The 20426-nt window shown below is 23.5% G+C and overlaps 6 protein-coding genes across 6 annotated transcripts; 4 read left to right on the top strand and 2 right to left on the bottom strand. All coding sequences in view use genetic code 6, as the record gives it.

Moving 5' to 3' along the window:
* Nucleotides 1-198: 198 nt before the first annotated feature.
* On the top strand, nt 199-565 carry TTHERM_000041609 (hypothetical protein; the record flags this gene model as incomplete). Its single annotated transcript, XM_012797175.1, has 2 exons — nt 199-481; nt 531-565. 2 exons carry the CDS (start codon nt 199-201, stop codon nt 563-565), a joined length of 318 nt encoding a protein of 105 aa, XP_012652629.1.
* Nucleotides 566-644: 79 nt separating this feature from the next.
* Nucleotides 645-2804, top strand: TTHERM_00041600 (hypothetical protein; the record flags this gene model as incomplete). The annotated part of the gene is made up of 1 exon (XM_972170.2): nt 645-2804. The coding sequence occupies one exon, from the start codon at nt 645-647 to the stop codon at nt 2802-2804; it is 2160 nt and encodes a 719-aa protein (XP_977263.2).
* A 773-nt stretch (nt 2805-3577) lies between these two features.
* On the bottom strand, nt 3578-4480 carry TTHERM_00041590 (glutathione S-transferase, carboxy-terminal domain protein; the record flags this gene model as incomplete). The annotated part of the gene is made up of 2 exons (XM_972169.3): nt 3578-3588; nt 3826-4480. 2 exons carry the CDS (start codon nt 4478-4480, stop codon nt 3578-3580), a joined length of 666 nt encoding a protein of 221 aa, XP_977262.2.
* A 1069-nt stretch (nt 4481-5549) lies between these two features.
* Nucleotides 5550-6890, bottom strand: TTHERM_00041580 (hypothetical protein; the record flags this gene model as incomplete). Its single annotated transcript, XM_972168.1, has 1 exon — nt 5550-6890. The coding sequence occupies one exon, from the start codon at nt 6888-6890 to the stop codon at nt 5550-5552; it is 1341 nt and encodes a 446-aa protein (XP_977261.1).
* Nucleotides 6891-8147: 1257 nt separating this feature from the next.
* TTHERM_00041570 (transmembrane protein, putative) lies at nt 8148-8510 on the top strand (the record flags this gene model as incomplete). The annotated part of the gene is made up of 1 exon (XM_972167.2): nt 8148-8510. Exon 1 carries the CDS (start codon nt 8262-8264, stop codon nt 8508-8510), a length of 249 nt encoding a protein of 82 aa, XP_977260.2. The 5' UTR covers nt 8148-8261.
* A 2826-nt stretch (nt 8511-11336) lies between these two features.
* Nucleotides 11337-16322, top strand: TTHERM_00041560 (hypothetical protein; the record flags this gene model as incomplete). The annotated part of the gene is made up of 1 exon (XM_972166.1): nt 11337-16322. One exon carries the CDS (start codon nt 11337-11339, stop codon nt 16320-16322), a length of 4986 nt encoding a protein of 1661 aa, XP_977259.1.
* Between the last annotated feature and the right edge of the window lie 4104 nt (nt 16323-20426).

Here is a 20426-nt window from a genome sequence, read left to right as displayed (position 1 = left end):
TATACAACTTTTAAAAGCACATTCTTAGGATAGGATAGGATAGAATGACAAAGTTTTATGAAAAAACCAATTTTGTTAGAATTTTAAAAATGCTTAAAAATGGTTAAATCTCATAATTTTTGATTAAACAAAAAATTAATAAAGAGAGAAAAACATTTTTTTATTAAACTATGGATTTAACTGATAGGAAAATAATGAATGAAGTTATTTAGAAAAGAAAAGATTGTGATTGATCAACATAGTTATGAATATTTGATTTGTGTAAAAAAGATACCAATTATTAATTTATAAATTATTACTATTTTACCTAATATAAGCTTGATTACTAAAAAAAATAACTCATAAAAATTTTGTCACCCCTAAATTATATTAATTAGTTGTCAATTAATTTATAAATTAAAGAAAATTGAATTAGTAAGGAAAGTAAAGCTAAGTTATATTATAAAATTGCAAGCAATAAAATTCTATTCTTAAATTTAAGGTAATATTTAATACTTATTTTAATAAGATCATTCATTTTAAATATTTAGATTAAAAATAATTTTTAGTCACCAGCAACTACTGATTAGGTTATTGAGTATTTTAACTTAGCTTAAATAAGTAGCAATTATAAATCTAAGTCCAGCTAAGCATAGCAATTACAAATGTAGCAAGGATTGAATCTACGAGAGTAAAAGAATATAAAAAATTAGCTCCAAAAACATAGAGAAGAATTAGAACTGTTAGAGCTGCAAATTTAGTAAGAATAAAGAAATGGATTAAACAAATTTTAGAATAGTAGCAATATAAATATTTCTAGCAACAATAACAATTTCAACAGCAACAACAACAACAATAATGGTAATAAAAACAATGACAAGAATAGCATCCTAGAAGAGAGGAAAGCGAAATCTTCTTTAAGTAGATAGCAACCTTAAATTATTAATGAATAAAATAATAAAATTTATAAGGGTTAAAACATGTATATAGAGAGTTAAAGAAATTCAAATAATTCACCTGTTAAAAATTAATAAAGCAATAATTCAAATTCACCTACTATTCCTCTAAATAATATAAGGCCACTGGGCATTAGATTATCCCAAGCAGGTTAAGATGTACTACTTCCTAATAAAAATAAAGTTTCAATGACTATGGATGAAGCGCAGATTATTCAAACAAATTAACTTAGTAATTTGAAGGAGCAGAAATATAATAGCAAAATTAATAGTTATAAAGTTAGCGGATCTGAATCTCAATCTCCTCCTTACTAACGCTCTGGTCTTAGCAGTAATAATTATAAAGTATAATCCTAAATAGGTAGCTCTAATTATTAAATTCAGTAAAAAAATGAGAGTTATCCTCAAATTTATATCAATTAGTAAAATCAAGTATAAAGCCATGCAAAATATAATACAGACCAGTACTCGAGAAGAATCAAAAATGTTAACTAATACCCCTCCTAACTTGAGAATAGGGAGAACGGTATTTATAATTTAGCCAATCAGCCATAAACCCACTCTCAAATAAATCTACAAAGCAAATAACAAAAGGGTCATTCGAGTCCTGAAATTAATTAGCTTCCACACAATCTTAAAAATTTATCTATAGTTAAATTACCAAATGAAGATGAAGTTCATTTTGATGAACTAAATCTTTAAACTGAAGGCTACTTAATTGAGAAATATTGCGAATTTTTAAATAATGATAATGACTTATTTTATTTAGAAGGCAATTTTAGTAGACTGTATTCAAGTAGTATACAAAGCTATCTTGATTCTGAATAGAAGGAGAGCAATGCGTTTAAAGGAGCTCTAGCAGTTTGTTTTGATGCTTAAAACCCATAAACAGACTTTAAATATATTCACCCTAATTTTAAAGTTTCTTTAAAAAAAATAGCAAACAATCCAATGATTTATGCTGGCTTAGCTTCCCAGGGAGCATCTTCAGTGTCAAATAATAATTAAGATTAAATCAATTAGAGTAGAATTTTATCAAATTCTAAGCTAAACAGCCCTCACTCATAGCAAAGTTCAAATTAAGGTTTTGAGAGCAATTTTAATAACTTCATGAATAAAAAGTAAAATAGCCAAGATTAAGACTCACTGTCGCAAAATCAAAATTACCTTTAAGGCAGTCGCGAAGGTGCTAAAGGTACAAGTAGCTAAGGAATAAATAAAAGCAATAACATAAATCGATCTTATACAAACTCTACAAACACAAATTTAAGCTTTTTCAACAAAAAATAAAACTTTTAAATTCCTTAAATAAGTGTCAGTGACCTGATGAGCGAACTCCAAAGAGTATAATAAGAATACAGGACACACAAAGTTTTACTATATAAAATTTTCATAATAACAAAATTTAAAGTCAGAATAGATCTTGGATTTCTATAAATATCATTTAACATGAATGCTCCTAATTCTCAAAAGACTTATTCGTAATGCATAATACACAGACTATTTATCTCTAGGATTTATAGAAAGTTAAATTATGCACAATTCATTTATTTACAAGTTTATAATTTCTTATTTGCCACTTATCCTAACCTTGAAAAAGTATCAATTACTCTATCAAACCTCTCCCAGCAATATCTCAGATTTAAGCAATCAATAGGTTTCAGATTAGAAAATATAAAATCATCAAATGAATAAAGCTAAGTTTCTTAATAAATTCGTTTAGTATTAAAGAAATCTGATTTTGCATAAATTTTTAACCATATTCATTCTAATAAAAAATTTGTTGATAAACCTGGTCTTGATAATCAAGCACTTAACCTATAGTAAAACAAATTAACATCAAATAAACTCGGCATACCTTCTTTTTGAGTTAAAGATAATAAAATAACTAAAAAGTTTATTTATAAATATTCAAAACACAATATATTTCTAAAATTTGCTTAATTAATTAATCATTTTTCATATTAAATTAATTTATATCTCTTAATTCATATTAAAACCATTACAATAGAATAAACAAAGTCTTTATGTAATCTTTAATGTGAATTTACAAACTATCTAAGCTTTAAAATCTATTTCATTAGTTTAATAAATATTTTTGAGGTAAGTATATTAAATTATTTTAAACAAAGTCCTTTTTTAAAGTAAACTTACTCACTAATTTCTTGAGTTTTGTTATATTAAATGAATTATTTAATTTTGAAGTAATTGAATCTATAATAAAATTAAATAAATCTTAAAAATAATTTTAAATTTTCTGCACACTTATTTAAAAAATATTTTAATGATTCTCTGAAAAAAAGTTTTAATTTAACAATTAGAAAATTTATTAATTTTTACAAAAATTGCATTTCCATGAATTATATTAACAAAAAAATCCTGAATCAATAAAATATGTAAAAGAAAATACTTGAAAAATGAAAAAAAAGAATGAAAATGATTAATTATTTTTAAAATAAGATAAAATTTTTTAAACAATTAACATTTCCTATTAAAAAACTTAACAATTGAATAAATATTTTTCTAAATATATTTCGTATTTTATATATATCTTTTCTTAAATAAATCAGCTTTTCTTTACACTTATCTCTCATCTATTTAATCATATTTGTGCTTATTTATCTTCAGAGTAGTTTTTTTTTTCAAGCTTTGACTGTTTTTATAAAATAATTAATTAATTAATTAATTTAAAATTAAAATATTATTTAAAAAATGATTCTAATTGAGCATTCTAAATATCTATTTTAATTTGTTCTTCTCTCGGTTTTTTAATAAAAATTAATGCTTTTCATATTTTGCTATTTTTGAAATGATATTTTGAACATATTCTCAAGTTTAATGTGTAATCACTGTTTTTATATTTTTTTAGTTAGTATTTAAGTAAAGTTACCTGCAGCTTTTTTAGCAGGAGCCCAGTCACCTGAAGCTAATGTTAATCTGCCAAAGTATTTAGAGAAAACAGGAATACTGCTGAAATATCTAAGGTGACGAACTGTATGAGGATTTTCAGATCTGAATTTGTCATCAAAGGCTATTTTGAATGTACGATGAAGGACTGCAGCTAATGCTATATCGACAATAGATAACTTTTAGCCAACTAGGTAAGTATCAATCTTTAAAGCATCGTTAATAAACTTTAAATTCTTTTCAAAAAGCTTTTTGGCATTTTTAACTGAGGTTTCATCATATTCTCTGTATCCATAGATACTAGTTGTGATATCTTCATAAGATTTATGCAAATTACCCAAAATAATATCCAAAAATTGATCAATCTTAGTCTCATCAAGAGGAGAAGAGCCTAATAATTATTTTCCTGCTCTTGCAATATATTTAAAAATAGCAACTGGAGTCAAAATAGTCTCTCTATCAGGAGTAATGAGAATAGGGATTAAACCTAGAGGATATTTCTTTACGAATTCTTTGCCAGTTGCTTCTTTGTGTTCAACTACTACATGCTTCAAAGGAACACCTGCTAATTCTGCAATAATCAATGCGATGTTGATATGAATATTTCCTAAAGGACCTAAAATCTATAATTCTGACATTTATTTAACTTGCTGATTTTTTTATTTCTTTTTTGTTTAAGAATCTTTTAAATCTTCTTTAAAATAATTAAATTTAATCAAATATTTATTTCTTTATTTCTTATTTATTTTCTCTGAATAATTATCTTTAAACAAAAAAATAATATATTTATCAACTTACCTAAGATTTGTAAAAAATTCTTTTTTGTTTTCAAGTCTTCAAATCTTAAGTAGATGCATTTGTATTGGGTTTTTAATTCTATCAAATTTTCTATTTAATTGTTAATCTATCTATCTATCTAATTTATTTGAATCGATCCAAATCATAATTATATTACGCACAATTTATAAGCTAATATATTAGTTATTCTTATTTATGTAAAACATTAATCATTTGATGATTTTAATACATACCATATTTTTGTATAGCTTCTACTAGATTATATAATACTGCTAGTTTCTTATTAATTCAATTTCGTTCAAAACAACCTTCAATTATTTCGATCTTTATAAATAATAAAAGAATACACCATTTTTATTATTATAAAAACTGTCATCGTTAGAGTATTAACTTTGTATAAAAGAGTTTTCTATTTTTAGCAATCATATTTAATAAATCAGAAAGAACTTTCGTATTTAAATAAATGATTTTTAAATTTTCAAAACCCTTTTGTATTTGATGTCACTTTTATATATTAAAAATAAAATAATAATTCATTTTAACTTAAGTTTTATGCGTTAATAATTAAAGTTTGAATATAGAATTATGTTAATTTATTATAAAAATGAACTAAAAAATTTATTTTAGTCTTTTAATTATATTTCTTTACTGTTTAGCATTAATTTTATATAAATAAAAATTGAAATTCTAAATAAAATGCTATTTTAAAATATTATTTTATTATTTTAAATAGAATTTTAGAAATTATCTTTTTTTTAAACTTATTAAAAATCAACTCATACCATACAACATATAAAATGCAAAACTTAAGCTTTTTTAAAATATGAATATTTGTTAGTTTATAGGGAATTAGAAAAGAAAAAAAAATGCCAAATGAGCTTTAATGTAACTAATATTTAATAATTTATTTCAAACATTTGTTTGTTCAATATTTTAAAGACCTTTGTCTTTCTTAAACTCAATTTTATTGTCTGCGTAAGAAATAATGTTGAAATTTCTATTTTTTGTATCTTGTTCTCTCAAGTATTTTGCTCTTACTAAAGAATAATTCTATGCTTCTGCTCCAAATAACCTATCCCCAGTATCAATACCTTAGCTACCTAAATTGGTTGTTACTGGTCTTTTAGAATTCCAATTAGGAGTTAACCTTTCTCTTTGAGTGTTATTAAATATCTACGAACTGTTCTTAACCTCTGCCAAAGAATCATATTGATGTTGAAATTTATATTGACTGGCATTCAATTATGGAGCTTTTACTTTATCGTCATAGTCTTTATTTGGAAAAACTCTTTAGCTATAATTATTTAGGAATTCTATCTATGGGTTTGTTCTTTATAAATTGGCTAACCTATCTTTGTGTAAGTCTTTAAATTACTCCTTTCTTACTTATTGCAAATACTCTTTTTTAGCTTCATCAGAGTATAGCTAAGACTCAAAGTTATTAGGGTTATCCACTTGTAAAATTCCAGATGGATACATTCCTTTGTGAACCCTGTACTTTTTATTCATTTTAGCATATTCGCTCTTCCAGTTTTAGAAATCTTTTTATTCACTTTTGAGATTTAATAGTTGATCCAATTTTTATGCAGGAGTCATCAAAGTAACAGGTTAATTGCACATAGATAGCTTCATGCTGTTATTATCAGTGTGCTTACTTACAGAAAAGTGTTTATTGTAGTAGTTTATATCAACATCTCTCCTATCGCTCACTAAAAAATTCTTATTACTATACCTATCAGGATAATCAATCATTTTGTAATTATTATCATCAACAAATCTTGAGACAGAAGTAAAAAAGAAGCTTTCACGAACATTGGTGTTGCTGTCTTTATTTTTGTTAGCCATAGTACTATTATTTTTAAGAGAGCTATAGACCCTTGTCTAATTTTAGCTTTAACTCATTCTTTTTTTAGGATCGTTTTAGTATAAAGATGCATTGTTTGGAGAATAAGCTTAAAGACGATTACCTAATTAACTTTATGCTCCATTATTCTAATAGTATACAGATTAAGTTGCCCAAGGACTATTAGCTACAAAACTATCTAAGTGTTGCGAGTCCCAGGTGTTGCCACTCTATTTTTTATTTTAATTTGGTTTTTAATCATTACTACCTTCGATCTATTCCATACTAGTATGCTTAAATTTCGAACTTAAGTTCTTGGTCAAATTTTGATAATCATCATTAAAATCCTTAAATGAATTTCCTAAATATTAAGGAACCTTTTGCTTTTTTTAAAACATATTACTCATAATTTTTATTTGTTTACAAAATTTATTGTAACTTTACTATTTGAATTGAAATGACCAGAAAAAATATATTTAATTTAATTTCAATCAAAATCACTAATTTCTAAAAAAAAAACTGGCATTTTAATATAAAATCAGTCAATTATTTAATTCAGCTAATTATTGATAATCTAAATATTTTATTTACCAAAGATATATATGATTAATCAATAATTTTCCACATATATTGAAAAATTTAATACAAAAAAGTTAATTTAGCATTCTATTTAGAACTTGAATGCTTGCTTAATAGGTGATTAAAATATTTTTATTATGGTCAATTAGTTTTACAGAATTATTTATAAAAATTGGAATGAATAGATAAATCATAACAAAAGATCAAACAAAGTAGCTTCAATTAGTTTTAAAATTTATTATAATAAAATAAATTAAAATTATTTACAAATATTTTTAAATTTTTTACAATTAGTTTTTAATTAACTTTTATATACTATACTGGGTTTCACGATGCCATTCAAATTAAAAGATTAAAATCTAATAATCTAGACAACCTATGGCTCGAAGCATTGCAAAATTGAAGCGGCTGCGATTTTTACAAAATGCTCTACAGTTGTATCTATAGAATAAATGGAGGAAATAAAATAGTATGAAAACTGTGGTTAATTTCAAATAGGTAGTAAGTACTGCCTTAGCAATTCCTATTTTAGTTAGTTCCGATGAATGGTAAAAATAATAAAGTTGCAATTATATTCTTGTATTTTAAGAAAAATAAATTAAGTTATTTAGTGAAAATGTGAAAGTAAATATAATTATTAGATTATTCAACACTTTTTTTATATCACAAAATACATAAACTCTTAAATCCATAACTAAAACAAAAATACTATAAAAATCTTTATTTAATCCGCCTTGATACTTTATTTTATTTTCTTTTCTTTAATCATCTTAGTACTAAGTATAATTAGAATCTTCTGAACCTTGAAACTAAATAAATCTTTCACCATAAAGATTTTGAAATCATAAAATACATTAAAAATAAAAGGTTTATACTTACTGTAATTATTTTTTTGATGAGATTGAAAATTTCATTCATTTTTTGAATTGATTTTTTTTTTAAAAAATACAAAAAATTTAACTTCATTAATTAGGTCATTCAGTACCCTTTAAGAAAGAATATGGTACTATATTTAAAGTAAAGAAATTCATAATAATTAATAAAATCCAACTAAAATAAATATCTTTTCGTTTACAATAATATCTTACACTTTATTTGTATTTTTAAATGGACTTTAATCAAATTTTTTTATTATAATTAAAAAAAAATTAATAAAAATATTCAAGAAAAATATTTTTAAGATAATTTTAAAAAAGTAAATGATAGCTATTAAATTTTTTATATTAACAATAATACTATTCTTGAGTGTAGCTTTAGCAAATAATTTGCAAGAACAAACTATCTAAACCACATAAAATAATAATTAAGGAGATACTAAATATCAGTGCTAGAAAACAAGATAAATGTGTGCAGCTAATGATCCTAAAAATGTATTTCTTTAATGCTGTGAGCCTTATAAGTGTGTTGCAAAATAAGGCTAAGTTTTTGGAATTTGTTAAGTTATATGAGAATAAAATTAAAACAAAGATCACATAGAAATATTGATTAAAATAATTAAAAAATCTGTAAAATATTATATTAACAATGCAACAAATAATTTATACTTAACAAATCATCAAAGATTGATCTTAAAAATTTATTTATTTTACTATTATAAAAAACTGAAATATAAGTATATTCCTCCAAGGATTAAGCATTTAATGAACTAATTTTTGCGTATTTTTATATGTTAATATTTGCAAAATTCTAGCTTGATAAATTGTATTTTTCACTTAATAAAACAGTAAAAAAATTTTAAAATATTTTTTGTGAGATTATATTTAACTAACAACTTCGTAATGGCAAAATAATAAAATTCCTCATAAATTATTATAATTATTAGAATTACAAGAGAAAGAAAACATTAATTTAGTTTTTGGGATTATTGATAAATAGCAGCTGCATAAAATTTTACAACTAAATTGATTCATGAATGATCAAAATATAAACTAAATAACTAATTGATTATTGATAGCTGTAAATTTAGCAATGAATAAAAATTATTAATATTCGATTTAATTATCATTCTCAGCTACTAATTTTTAATTTTTGTTTGATATATAAATTTTATTCTAAACAACAAAAAATTCTATGCAGTTTTAAAGCTTAAGGTTAAAAATTAAAATTATGTCATTTATTTAAAATAGAATTATTAAATTTACTTTATATTTATTTATTTGAGAAAAAATTATTTGCTTTTAAGAAAAGTAGATTTTTCTAAACATTTGTTTTATTACCTTTATGTAAATTATTATTTGCCTATCTTAAGCTTAGATAATTATCAAGAAAATTAATTTTTGATTATTCGCTTTTGAGAAAAACTGAAAGAAACTCAAGTGAATTTTTTTATTTGAAAATAAATTATTTATAAAAGCGAATAATAATTAAGAGAAACAAATTTTACAACTAGGACATTATCTCTATTTAATATATTTCAAATTATGAAAATTAAATAAGATTAATTTATACTTTCTTGGAACCATTTGATCAAAACCTTTATATGCTTAACTATGAGTCTCTTTTAAGCTGTATATTAAATATTTTTTAAGAGATATCTAACAAAAATAGTGTATTATTCTATAAAAAAGCTCCCTATTTATCTCATTTCATGTATAATTATTTAAAAACTCCAAAAAATAAAAATCAATCATTTTTTATTTTACTTCAAAATATAATAAAGCTAAAGTTAGCCATAATTTTTCTATCACTCATCTTTAAATTATTTTTTTATATATTTATAACTATTTTTTTTTTTGGCCTAATTTTCACCATACCTTCAATTTTGTATTCTTAATTTCTTTTCCAAGTGCTTTTAATTCAAATAAATATGAAAGTTTTGAAAATTAAATAATTTATACTAAATTAACACAGAAATATTGATAATTTTTAGAGAATTGGTTAAAAAAATATATTTTAATAATTATTTTATTGTTTTTGTTAAAATTTCATTTAAAAAATTAATAAGAATATACTTTTATGACAATTATTAAGATAATCTATTTTAAAATTAATCCATTTATATTTCTGTTATTGTAAAAATATATATAAATTATATATATATATAGATATAAAAGAAATTGTTTATGAGTTATAAATAAAATCAATTTATTTCATCTGATATTTAATAGTCGAAAATTAATTTCTATAATTAGTTTTATTTACTGCTTATTATTCTTGAATGATTTTTATAATCACAATATTATCATATTCTATTTATAGAAAACAACTATATTAATTTAACATAACATAAGATAATTGAAGACTTTAATAGTTTTTTAAAATAAAATTTGTATGTAGCATTTATAAAAAAGTATGAATGAATTATTTAATATATGGTCGCATTTCTAATTTTAAGTAAATATTACTTTGTAACATATTGACATAGTGGACAAATAAAAACTAACCTATTATTTTTTTATTTTTGCTTTAATGAGACAAATTAAATATTTTTAAATAATAAAAAAGATTTAAAAAGAAATTAGTTTTCTTTTTTCTGTTAATAACTATTTGAATTTTTAGATAGTATTTAGAATTTTTTACTAAATTTGACTTTTGTTTTTTTTCGTTTTTTTTGATTCTTTTAAAAATAGAAATGAACAAAAATTGCTATTGAAATAAACGAAATATAATTTTTGCGAGTCTTGAGTTAGGTCTTTTTAATTTTTTTGTTTTTGTCTTTGAGATGTATATTTCAAACTGATTAATAAAACAAATTGTTTCAAGAAAATTGATTGATCGAAAAATTTAAGTTTTTTTATAAAATTAAATTCATGTTGAAATATGTTTTCAACTCCAAAATTTGTACTAACCTTATTATTAAAGGAAAAAATTAAACACATCAGTATTTATAATATTTTCCAAGTATTCTTGGAATTTATTATTTGCTTATTATCTTAAAGATTTTTTTTTCTAGCGGATTTTTCTCTGTTTAATATTTACTTAGTTGTAAATTTGTATGGTAAATATTATTATGATTTAAATTGTTGGGTAATTTAAATAACTTAATAAAATTAGTTAAAAAAATATTAACTATTCTTAAAAAACCCCGGTTGATAACTAAACTAGTATAGATTACCTAAGCACTTTTTTATTTAATTGAGGTTAATTAACTGTGAATAATTTATGTTTAACTTAAATTGCGAGAAAATTAAATGACTCAATTTTAAATAAAAATCTGGAGATTTAAAGAAAGTAAAAGTAAGCAGTTTTGCTCAATAACTTTGAAATAGAGATTTTGTGTCACGAAATTTATATAATCAAATAAAAATTGATTATTTCTAAACTAAAAAAATCAAATGCTTTAAAAAAACCTATTCAAATTTTTACTCTTTTTTACTTTAATACTTTAGCTTTATTGCTAAGCTCCTTAAAATTGGATTTATTCACCATAGTATAGCTATATAATTAAATCTTAAAGCCAGCAAAGTGAGTTCTCTAAAATCTTAGTAAGCTCTTAAACGGGCTTACTCTTTATTTCTCAAGGTGACAATGGTGTATTGGTTGCTGATCCAACTTAAGCATTCGCTGGAATTGCGACTTTGTCAACTTCAGATAACATTATTGGATTTGCTATTACTTAGGACGCGAACTATATCTTCTTGAGTCATTAGTAGAAGTTCACCATTTATAACTTTGTTAACTAGTAGACCTTTGTCTAAATGGGATAGGATACTGAATAGCTTTTTATTGTTGATATCATTCTCAATCCTAAAGAAGACACTGCTTACATATTCTTGATTGACGGAAACGTTAGAATTCTTGATATCTCGAACAAAAATTCTCTAACATAAATAGGAAACTTATAGTGGTAGAATTTCCAAATCTACGCAGGATTATTGACTCCAGATGAAAAGTTTCTTCTTTTGAGTTAAGACACTCATGGCCTTGGTATTTTTGCGCTAACTAAAACTCCTGGATCAGTCACAGGTACTCTAGTAGGATCCTTTCCAGGTATAACTTAAGGATATTCTCATAGAGTGATTCTTACTCCTGATTTGAAGTACCTCATCAACTTAGATCAAAGAAATGGACTCAGTTTTGCTGATTTTACATAAATCACTTCTTCTAACCCAGCAAATTATCCTATCACCTTCAATTACTATCTTAATTAGTGGTGGCCTTCAAATTTGGTCATTCCCTCTCCTTACTCTTTTGCCATGTCGCCTGATGGTAACTTTCTCTTTTTAGGTGTAAGGTCAATAGGTATCTATACTATTGATATTTCTAATAGAAATAGTCCAAATACTTATATGTGGTCATATTTCCCTTTTCATGGAAATTCTATAGCTTTGTCATAAACAGGTAATTACCTCTATTTTTCAAACGCAGTTTCTGTCATGATTTTCAGAAGGATGGCTCCTATTTTAGGTCAAAAATATGTCAATTTGTATAATGGAATTCACTCAATAGGATTTGACTAATCCAATACTAAATTTTATTGGAGATGTGATTACGACACAACTAGATCGACTTATATAGGAGCATTTGATACTGATGGCCTCTGGTTTATTGATGTAAGCGATCCTACTTAATTCTAAGCCGTTAAGAAATAGTATAAACCTCCTGGCTAAAGTGCTACCATTGATGTTTTCTACACTAAAAATAACTATTAAATTATGATGGTTGCTATTAATGATGGGGTCAACTTCATGGCTGTTCTTGATGTCTCTAACTACGCTAATATACAAATCATTCAAAAGGTTCCACTAGGATAGCCTTTTCCTGGTTATATTAAAGATGTTGATAATAATAACGAAGATACATTGCTAGTTTGCTCTCTAGATAGAACTATTGCCTTCGTTGACACAACAACACTGGGAAGCTACTTTGTTATTGCAACCTGGAATTTCTTGCCATTCATGAAAGGATTCACTACTGGTGTTATGTTATCAACTGATGAGAAATACTTTATAGGAGCTTGCAGAGGGTATGGATACTATGTTTTAGATATTTCGAATCTCTATAATATAAAATATGTTAATTTCTTTGACTCAACCGGAGCTGAATAGGTCTACAAATCGTTAATCTACATGAATTACTATTTAGTAGATGGACTTGGTGGCATATATATCATGGATCAAAAGAAGCTACCTTAATTTGTTGCTTTTTCTCAATTGACTGTTGATGGATGGACAAATGACGTTACTTACCTAAAAAATGAAAAAACTGTAATCATTTCTACTCTTTAACAGGGAATGATTTATTTGCTTGATATATCAGATGTTACTAATCCATTTATTGTTTCTAGCTTCTAAAACGGGAGTCAAAATGGTTTATTCACATGTGTTAAATAAGATTTCACAACCCTTTTTATTAACAATAACATATAAATGAGATCTTTTCCCTTAACTATCAATGCATATCTTCATGCAGATTTCCTTTAAGTCTTGGGATATACTAGCGATGGAGATATGGAGTTTAGCATAATCAATGATCCAGATACCTTCAAATTTTAAGTTGGCTAAACTATAAAGATAAATACATGCTACCTTTATCAAAATCTTGATTTACAAGTAGCTAGTGTTACCTTGTATTAGAAATAAATTGGATAGGCACTTCCTTACTGGATTTCATATAATCCAGTAGAAATATCTTTAACCATCACAATACAAAAAGAAGCGGTAGACCCTACAAATTTGGACTCTCCACTGCTAAATACTTTTCTATTTACGAGCTTGACACCTCTTTATGTAAGCAGTTTCATATACACGATTGGAAGTTGTTAAACTAATGCTGTTCAAGCTAAATCTATATTTGCATAACTTTAGTACTAAGGTACTATTAATGAATAGAATTTAGTCTCACCATCATTATATTATGATGACTATGAATAAATAATTTTAACCGATACTACTAATTTTCCAAATGGTAGTGCAGCACAGTAAGCATATAATCTTTGTTTGAGCAACAATATTAAATATACTTTATTGAATTCAATTCAATTTACTCCTATCTACATGAGTATCTATCCTTCTCTTACATTGACACTAGATGGAAGCACTCAAGATTACATCTAAACATAAGCTCAATCAGTGAATATAAAAATTGAAATTCCTAAACTGAAAGCAAGATTTATTTTCACTGATCAAGTTTCTGTAAATATTTCTGTAAATGACGAATTAAACATAATTAGTATCACAGGTTTAACATCAAATGTTAATCAATTTTTAAAGAGCTAAATAATTATCTATCCCGTACCTCCACTAAAATATTCAGAAGTAGTGGCAACGGTGACTATTTCAGACTCTATTAACTATCCTTATACTAAAGTGGCTTCTGCATCTCAATTCCCTTTCCTCGTGTAAAAGAAGAATATATAAACCAATCCTAAAAAGACTCTTCAAAGCCAATTCAGCGACAACATACTTATTTTAACTGAATTCTCGTTTACTATAGACCCATAAACCTTCATAGTGCCAGATTTCAATACAACCATTGCATATAAGGTTCTTGTGTAGGAAGCTGGTAAATTTGTGCCTTTCGATAACACGCAATGGCTCTAATATAGCAGTGATGGGCAAAAGTTTTTTGGTAATCCACCTTAAACTGAGTTCTAAAAAAGTACAACAGTCTAAGTGACTGCATCTGATGGGTTTACCTAAATATCTGATACTTTTACTGTGCATGTTAATCAACTTCCTCCATTATTCGTAATATAGTGGATAGCTACGATTTTAGGCCCTATCAGTGGAGTACTTGGTGCTTATAAATTTAGAAATGTAATCTATAACATACTATATAAGAAAAAGAACAGATATAGTACAGTTATATGTAAACCAAATGAACCCTTTATGCTAAAAATACCTTTAATATTTCATGAGTAAAAAGCTTGTTTCTAAATTATTACTAGTTTACTCAAAATTTTATCTCATAAAAAAATTACCTATGAGAGTATAGCTGCTAATTAAATAGATGACTTTGAAAAACAATAGCTTACTTCAGATAATAATCAAATATCAAAGCAAGAATAGATTATTAGACAGTAAAGTGCTATACCTGCAAGTGTTGCTTATAAAGAAAATGACATTTATTCAGTTACCCATTTTATTAGGAAAAAACTTTAAAAAATGAAAGGTTCATCAAAATAATCACTAATTGAAAAATTTTATTTGAAACAAACAGGAGAGTTTAATTAAAAAATATTTTAAGAAGATATCTAGCAATACGATATCAAATTTAATTTAAATGGTACTTAAACCTCTACTAAAACACTCAAAGAAGAATTTGATGAAGTTAATAGCACATTAAGCACAATTTTAAGAATGCAGGTATCTAAAATGCTATTGAGCTTTGACCCTAAAAGTTTAGAAGTCTATGGATTCTTCAAGACCTATTCTTTGATATTAAATCCATAGTTGCATGAAACCGATTGGTATAAATATTATCTTTCTTTAGAGTCCACTGAAGATTTAGATAAATAAGGTCGTGTTTTTACATTTCCAAATGTCAAAGTTAAATTTTAATAATTCTTTGAGCCACTTTTGAAACTTCACATAATAGATTAATAATCTATTCAAGACTATGTTTCAGAAGAAGAAATGAATACTTTAGTTAAAAAGAAATTGTATTATAACATTTATCAATAAAATATTAATTTACATTTGATAGAGTTAGCTCTGTAAGCAGATGCTTTAGGAATTTCAGAAAAACCAGTAAGTTCTTTATTCCCTTCAAAAGGTGAATCGCTACATATAGAGGCTCATGAAATAGCTAGTTTAATAGCACTTAGATATGCACCAGGAGAGTCATGCTTAGCACTACAAAAGATGTTAGGAGCTGACTATAAACCATATGGACCTAAAGGAAATATGTAACTTCCTAGTTGGCTGGTCTTAGATATGTAAGCAGGTATAATTATTATGAAAGGAACTCCTGAATTACAAAATGTTGAAGATGTCTTGATACAAATAAATACAAGCGTAGGTTACATTATTAGAGAATTTGTTCTTAGAGTGGAAGAAGACTAATTTGAGGTATAGAGAGCTAGAGAATAATCTATAGTGAAAAAAGAGAATTCTAAAAGAGGTGAAAGAAAAAAGAGAGATTCATAAGGAAATAATGATTCTCAAGTAGATTCATAAGAAGACCTATTTAAAAATGGGTATCCTTACAATGAATCAAAAAATCCAAGACCCAGTATGTTCTAAAAATCTCCAGGAATGTATTCTGACTCACCTACTATGGCAAGAACAGGTTAGGATCAAATTAAGCAAACAAGCTAAGAAAATAAGAAAAAAGAAGATGAAGATCTAATGAAAGAATTACAGTAATTAGTTTTATGAAATTAATTGATATATAATTTAGCTTAAAAGCTGAAAATACTTTATTATTCTGTAAATGAAATTTATATACTTCATTTTTTTTAGATTAAATATTTTTTTAATATTTTTGAATAAACTAATTGTATGTAATTAATTTTATTAATATTGTAAAATACAATTTTTATTACTTAAATTCTATTAAATTAATATCATCAATTTTATCTTTAATAAAATACAATTTCTACTCAATTCATCAATTCAGAATATATTTATTTTATTATTATTTAAAAATAATGAAATTTATGCAAATTAATTCATATTTCTTTAGTTTTATTTTTGAATGGCTTATTTAACAATAAAATATTGATACTACAATCGAATTAAATATTATTTTTTATAAAAAGTAAACTTTTTTTTAATTGTTAATATCGATCTTTTATCAGTTTGTTCAATATTTAAATAAATCTAAAAATCCACCTACTTTCTTTCCAATTTATCTTTAATTTAGGTTTAGAAATAGCACTTATCTATTAATTTAAAAAATCTACATGTTGATTTTTGACATTAAGAATTATAAACGCAAAACAAATCTAAGATTGTTTAAAAATCGCATCATTTTTCCATAGATTATTTATTGTTTTTAATTTTTTGTAATCAACGTTTTAATTGTATTTATTCCCTTTTTTTTTTAAATATAAATATTTCTCTCATTTTTTAGAAAAATATTGTATTAACATATTAATTCAATTTTATTATAAATGTGTTTTTATGAAGTTTTTCTGATTTATAAAGAAGTTCTACTGGATATTTATAGTTCTTATATTTATAGAGCGTATTAATTAAAATATTTATTCAAAATAAATCTTGGGTTTGAAAATAAAGCTGCATTAAACTAGCATTTTTATATTTCTTGAAAAATTTATAGCTTTAAATAATAATTTGCTTTTAATTTGATAAGAAAATTGATTGAATAAATAAACAATTCATTTAGATTTATCTTTTACTGTATTCCTTTTGAAAAAAATTTCAACTAATCTTTTCATACTAAAAATAAAATTATTATAAAATTCTAAATCAATTTATTACTTACAAGCATAAAAAAAATAATAAAATATTCTTATATTTTAAAAGTTCTTAAAGTATCTTAAACACAATATATTCTTTTAAATAATATAAAAGTATATTTAATTTATTAAAATGACTTAAAATAAATTAAAAAATTCTGGTTAAATTTCTACCTAATGTTTTTTTAAATTTTAGATAGGATAAGCAAAGGCAGATTGTATTTAATTTAAAAACGCGCATGACTTTATTAAATTTATCAATTTTTTAAACAGGATTAATAAATATAATTATAATGATATCAATTAAAAAAACTATAATTCCATTGTTGCTCATATATTATCACTCATTGAAAAATAAATTTTCTCAAATTTTGAGTTCATTTTTTATGTTTTTAAAAAATGAGTGTCAATTAAGTTAATTAAATTGAGTATAAATATATGAAAAATTGTGGTTAAATATTTGTGTATGATGTATTCTTTTTTGACATTTTTTAAACAAATTTTTTTTTAAATGTGAAATAGATAATTTATTTATTTACAAGGTTTAAAAATTTTCCTCATAAGAATAATTTTGTTTAAGCAATATAAAATTTAAAATAAAAAAATTTCAGGCTTAATCATATTGCAAAAAAATTTTTAAATTTATTAGTAGGATAGATAATAATAATAATTTGAAAGCAAATAATTCTGCATTTTTATTGATAGTTTATTCATTTCGTTAAACATTAAATGATTAAACAATATGAAATTTTGAATTAAATTAAATTTATTTTATATAAAATAAGAGAGTTCTGATTCGTAGATAAACTAATTAAAAATATATTGTATATTTAAATAATGTTTAGGCTTAAAAAACTCTTTTCTTTTCGTTCTTTTAATAATAAGTAGGAACTAGCAATTTTAAATAGATTGAATGAATTTCGTTTTATTAACTTAATAAATAATAATTAACATTTAAATTATTTAATAATTGGTTTTGTAAATAATAAAGGAAAAAAAATAACTATAATAAAAATGAGAGCTATTAAATTAATTATGAAATCATTCTTGTTAATACTTTTTACCTTAGGTTTTTTAAAGTCTTAGTAACAGGATAATTCTGTTGTCCTTACTACTGATAATTAAGACGAAAGTGAATATTAAGTATAAATAACCTATAAATGCTCTTAAGTTAGAAACATATGTATTGTAGGATTTGATCAATTTAGATGTTGTGAGAATCTAAGATGCATAAATGAATCAAATGGAATGTTTGGAAAATGTATAAATATGTGACTGACTTGCTATTATAAAATACACTCCTACTTTAATAAATATATCTTACTTTTAATCAAAATAAAATTATTTATTTACTTTATGTTTCTTACTATTCTAATAGTTCTACTTACTTATTACTAAATTCAAACTAAAAAATTTTTCACCTTAATTGAATAAAAATATTATATACTAGTACCACTGAAATTCAAATTAAATTATATACCATAATAACCATTTAAAAAATATAAAAAATTAATGACAAAAAAATATTTTTTAATTTTTTAAATAAATGTTTATAATAGAAAATTTAATTTGCCTAGCTTGGCCCTATTGTATTATTTTCTATTATATATTTTAATTCAATCAAATACTTACTTTTTGAATTCTTACTTCTAGTTAGTAGCTAAGCTAAAAAATTAATTAAAAATAAATATATAATATTAAAATTTCATTCACTTATCTATTCGTTTCCAAACAATTTCTAATTTTACTTATTACAATAAGTTTTTATTAACACTAGTATCAGCATATTACAAATAAATTATTTTAAATATTATTTAACGTTATGTAAACAACCATTTTTCTTTGTTTATAATATTAATGTTATTTTTTGGTGATTTTATTATTTCTAAAATCATGAAAATATCATTCTAGCACGGTAATTAGTTTATATCCATTTTAAACTATCTTTTTTTGGATATTGTTTATTGAAAATCATTTGGGAAACATTTTGCGAGAAGATAGTGAAATGAAATTTGACTATTAAAGACTAGTAAAAAAATAGTTTTTATTAGATATTTTTTAAATTTCTTTCGATTAATTTAATGAGTTTTATCTCATTTCTAGTATGAACAAGTACATTCGATATTGACTTTAGTTTAATTTACGGATATTAGTTACCACTATTTCAATTTAAGATAAAATCTTTACATGATTCAATCAATCCTTTCTTAAGGAAAATATAAAAATTTTTAGTTAATGCTCAAGGATATCTTGTTTCTTTATGTGTATAGAGAATAATCTCGTTTGGCATCATATAACCTTTAGTTTTTTTTGTCAGCTTTCATATATGAGATAAATCTAATAAGAAATTAAATAAAATTTAGTTTATTTTTTTTTTATTGCCATATTATCAATTAAAATACTATCATTATACAAAAAACATCAAAATATTTTGAGCTAACTCACTATCTTAGTCTTTTTTATTTTTTATGCTAATTTTTCAAATTATAATCAATTTATACATACAGAAATTCAACCTTGTAATATATTGAACTTTTTGTATCCTGACTTATTGTTGTCTTAATAATTTAATTACCTCATAATACTTAGTAAGAATTGCCATAATTTAAAGTTTAATAAATATATGAGCATAAATAAAATAATTTAAAATAAGTTAATAAAGGATTATTTTTAAAGGATAAACAGCTTTGTGTAAATTTATGCAACTAGTTTTGAAGAATAGTTAGATTTTCACATATTTTTTGATTGCTTTTTAAAACTATTAAAGAATTTTTAATGTCATAAATGAGTTATATTTATTTTAATCGATAGACATTATATATAAATGAATCTTATTTAATAAGTTAAATTTACGGTTTATAGCTTTGATTTTTAATATAATACATGAAGAGTAACAAACAATTTATCCTTCATTGTTGAGCAATACATAAAATAGATAAAAATGCATAAACTTGACTTATATATTATTTTTACTAAAGGATTTCAAATTTCTCACACAAATAAAATTTGTTATATTATGTCCAAAAATTCTTCTTAAAAACTTAAAGAATTTAATTTATAA

This window comes from Tetrahymena thermophila, assembly GCF_000189635.1.
Source record: "Tetrahymena thermophila SB210 genomic scaffold scf_8254667, whole genome shotgun sequence".
In the NCBI taxonomy this organism is placed as follows: domain Eukaryota; phylum Ciliophora; class Oligohymenophorea; order Hymenostomatida; family Tetrahymenidae; genus Tetrahymena; species Tetrahymena thermophila.
The sequence above is the reverse complement of the archived record's forward strand: the minus strand, read 5'-3'. Positions and strand labels throughout refer to the sequence as shown.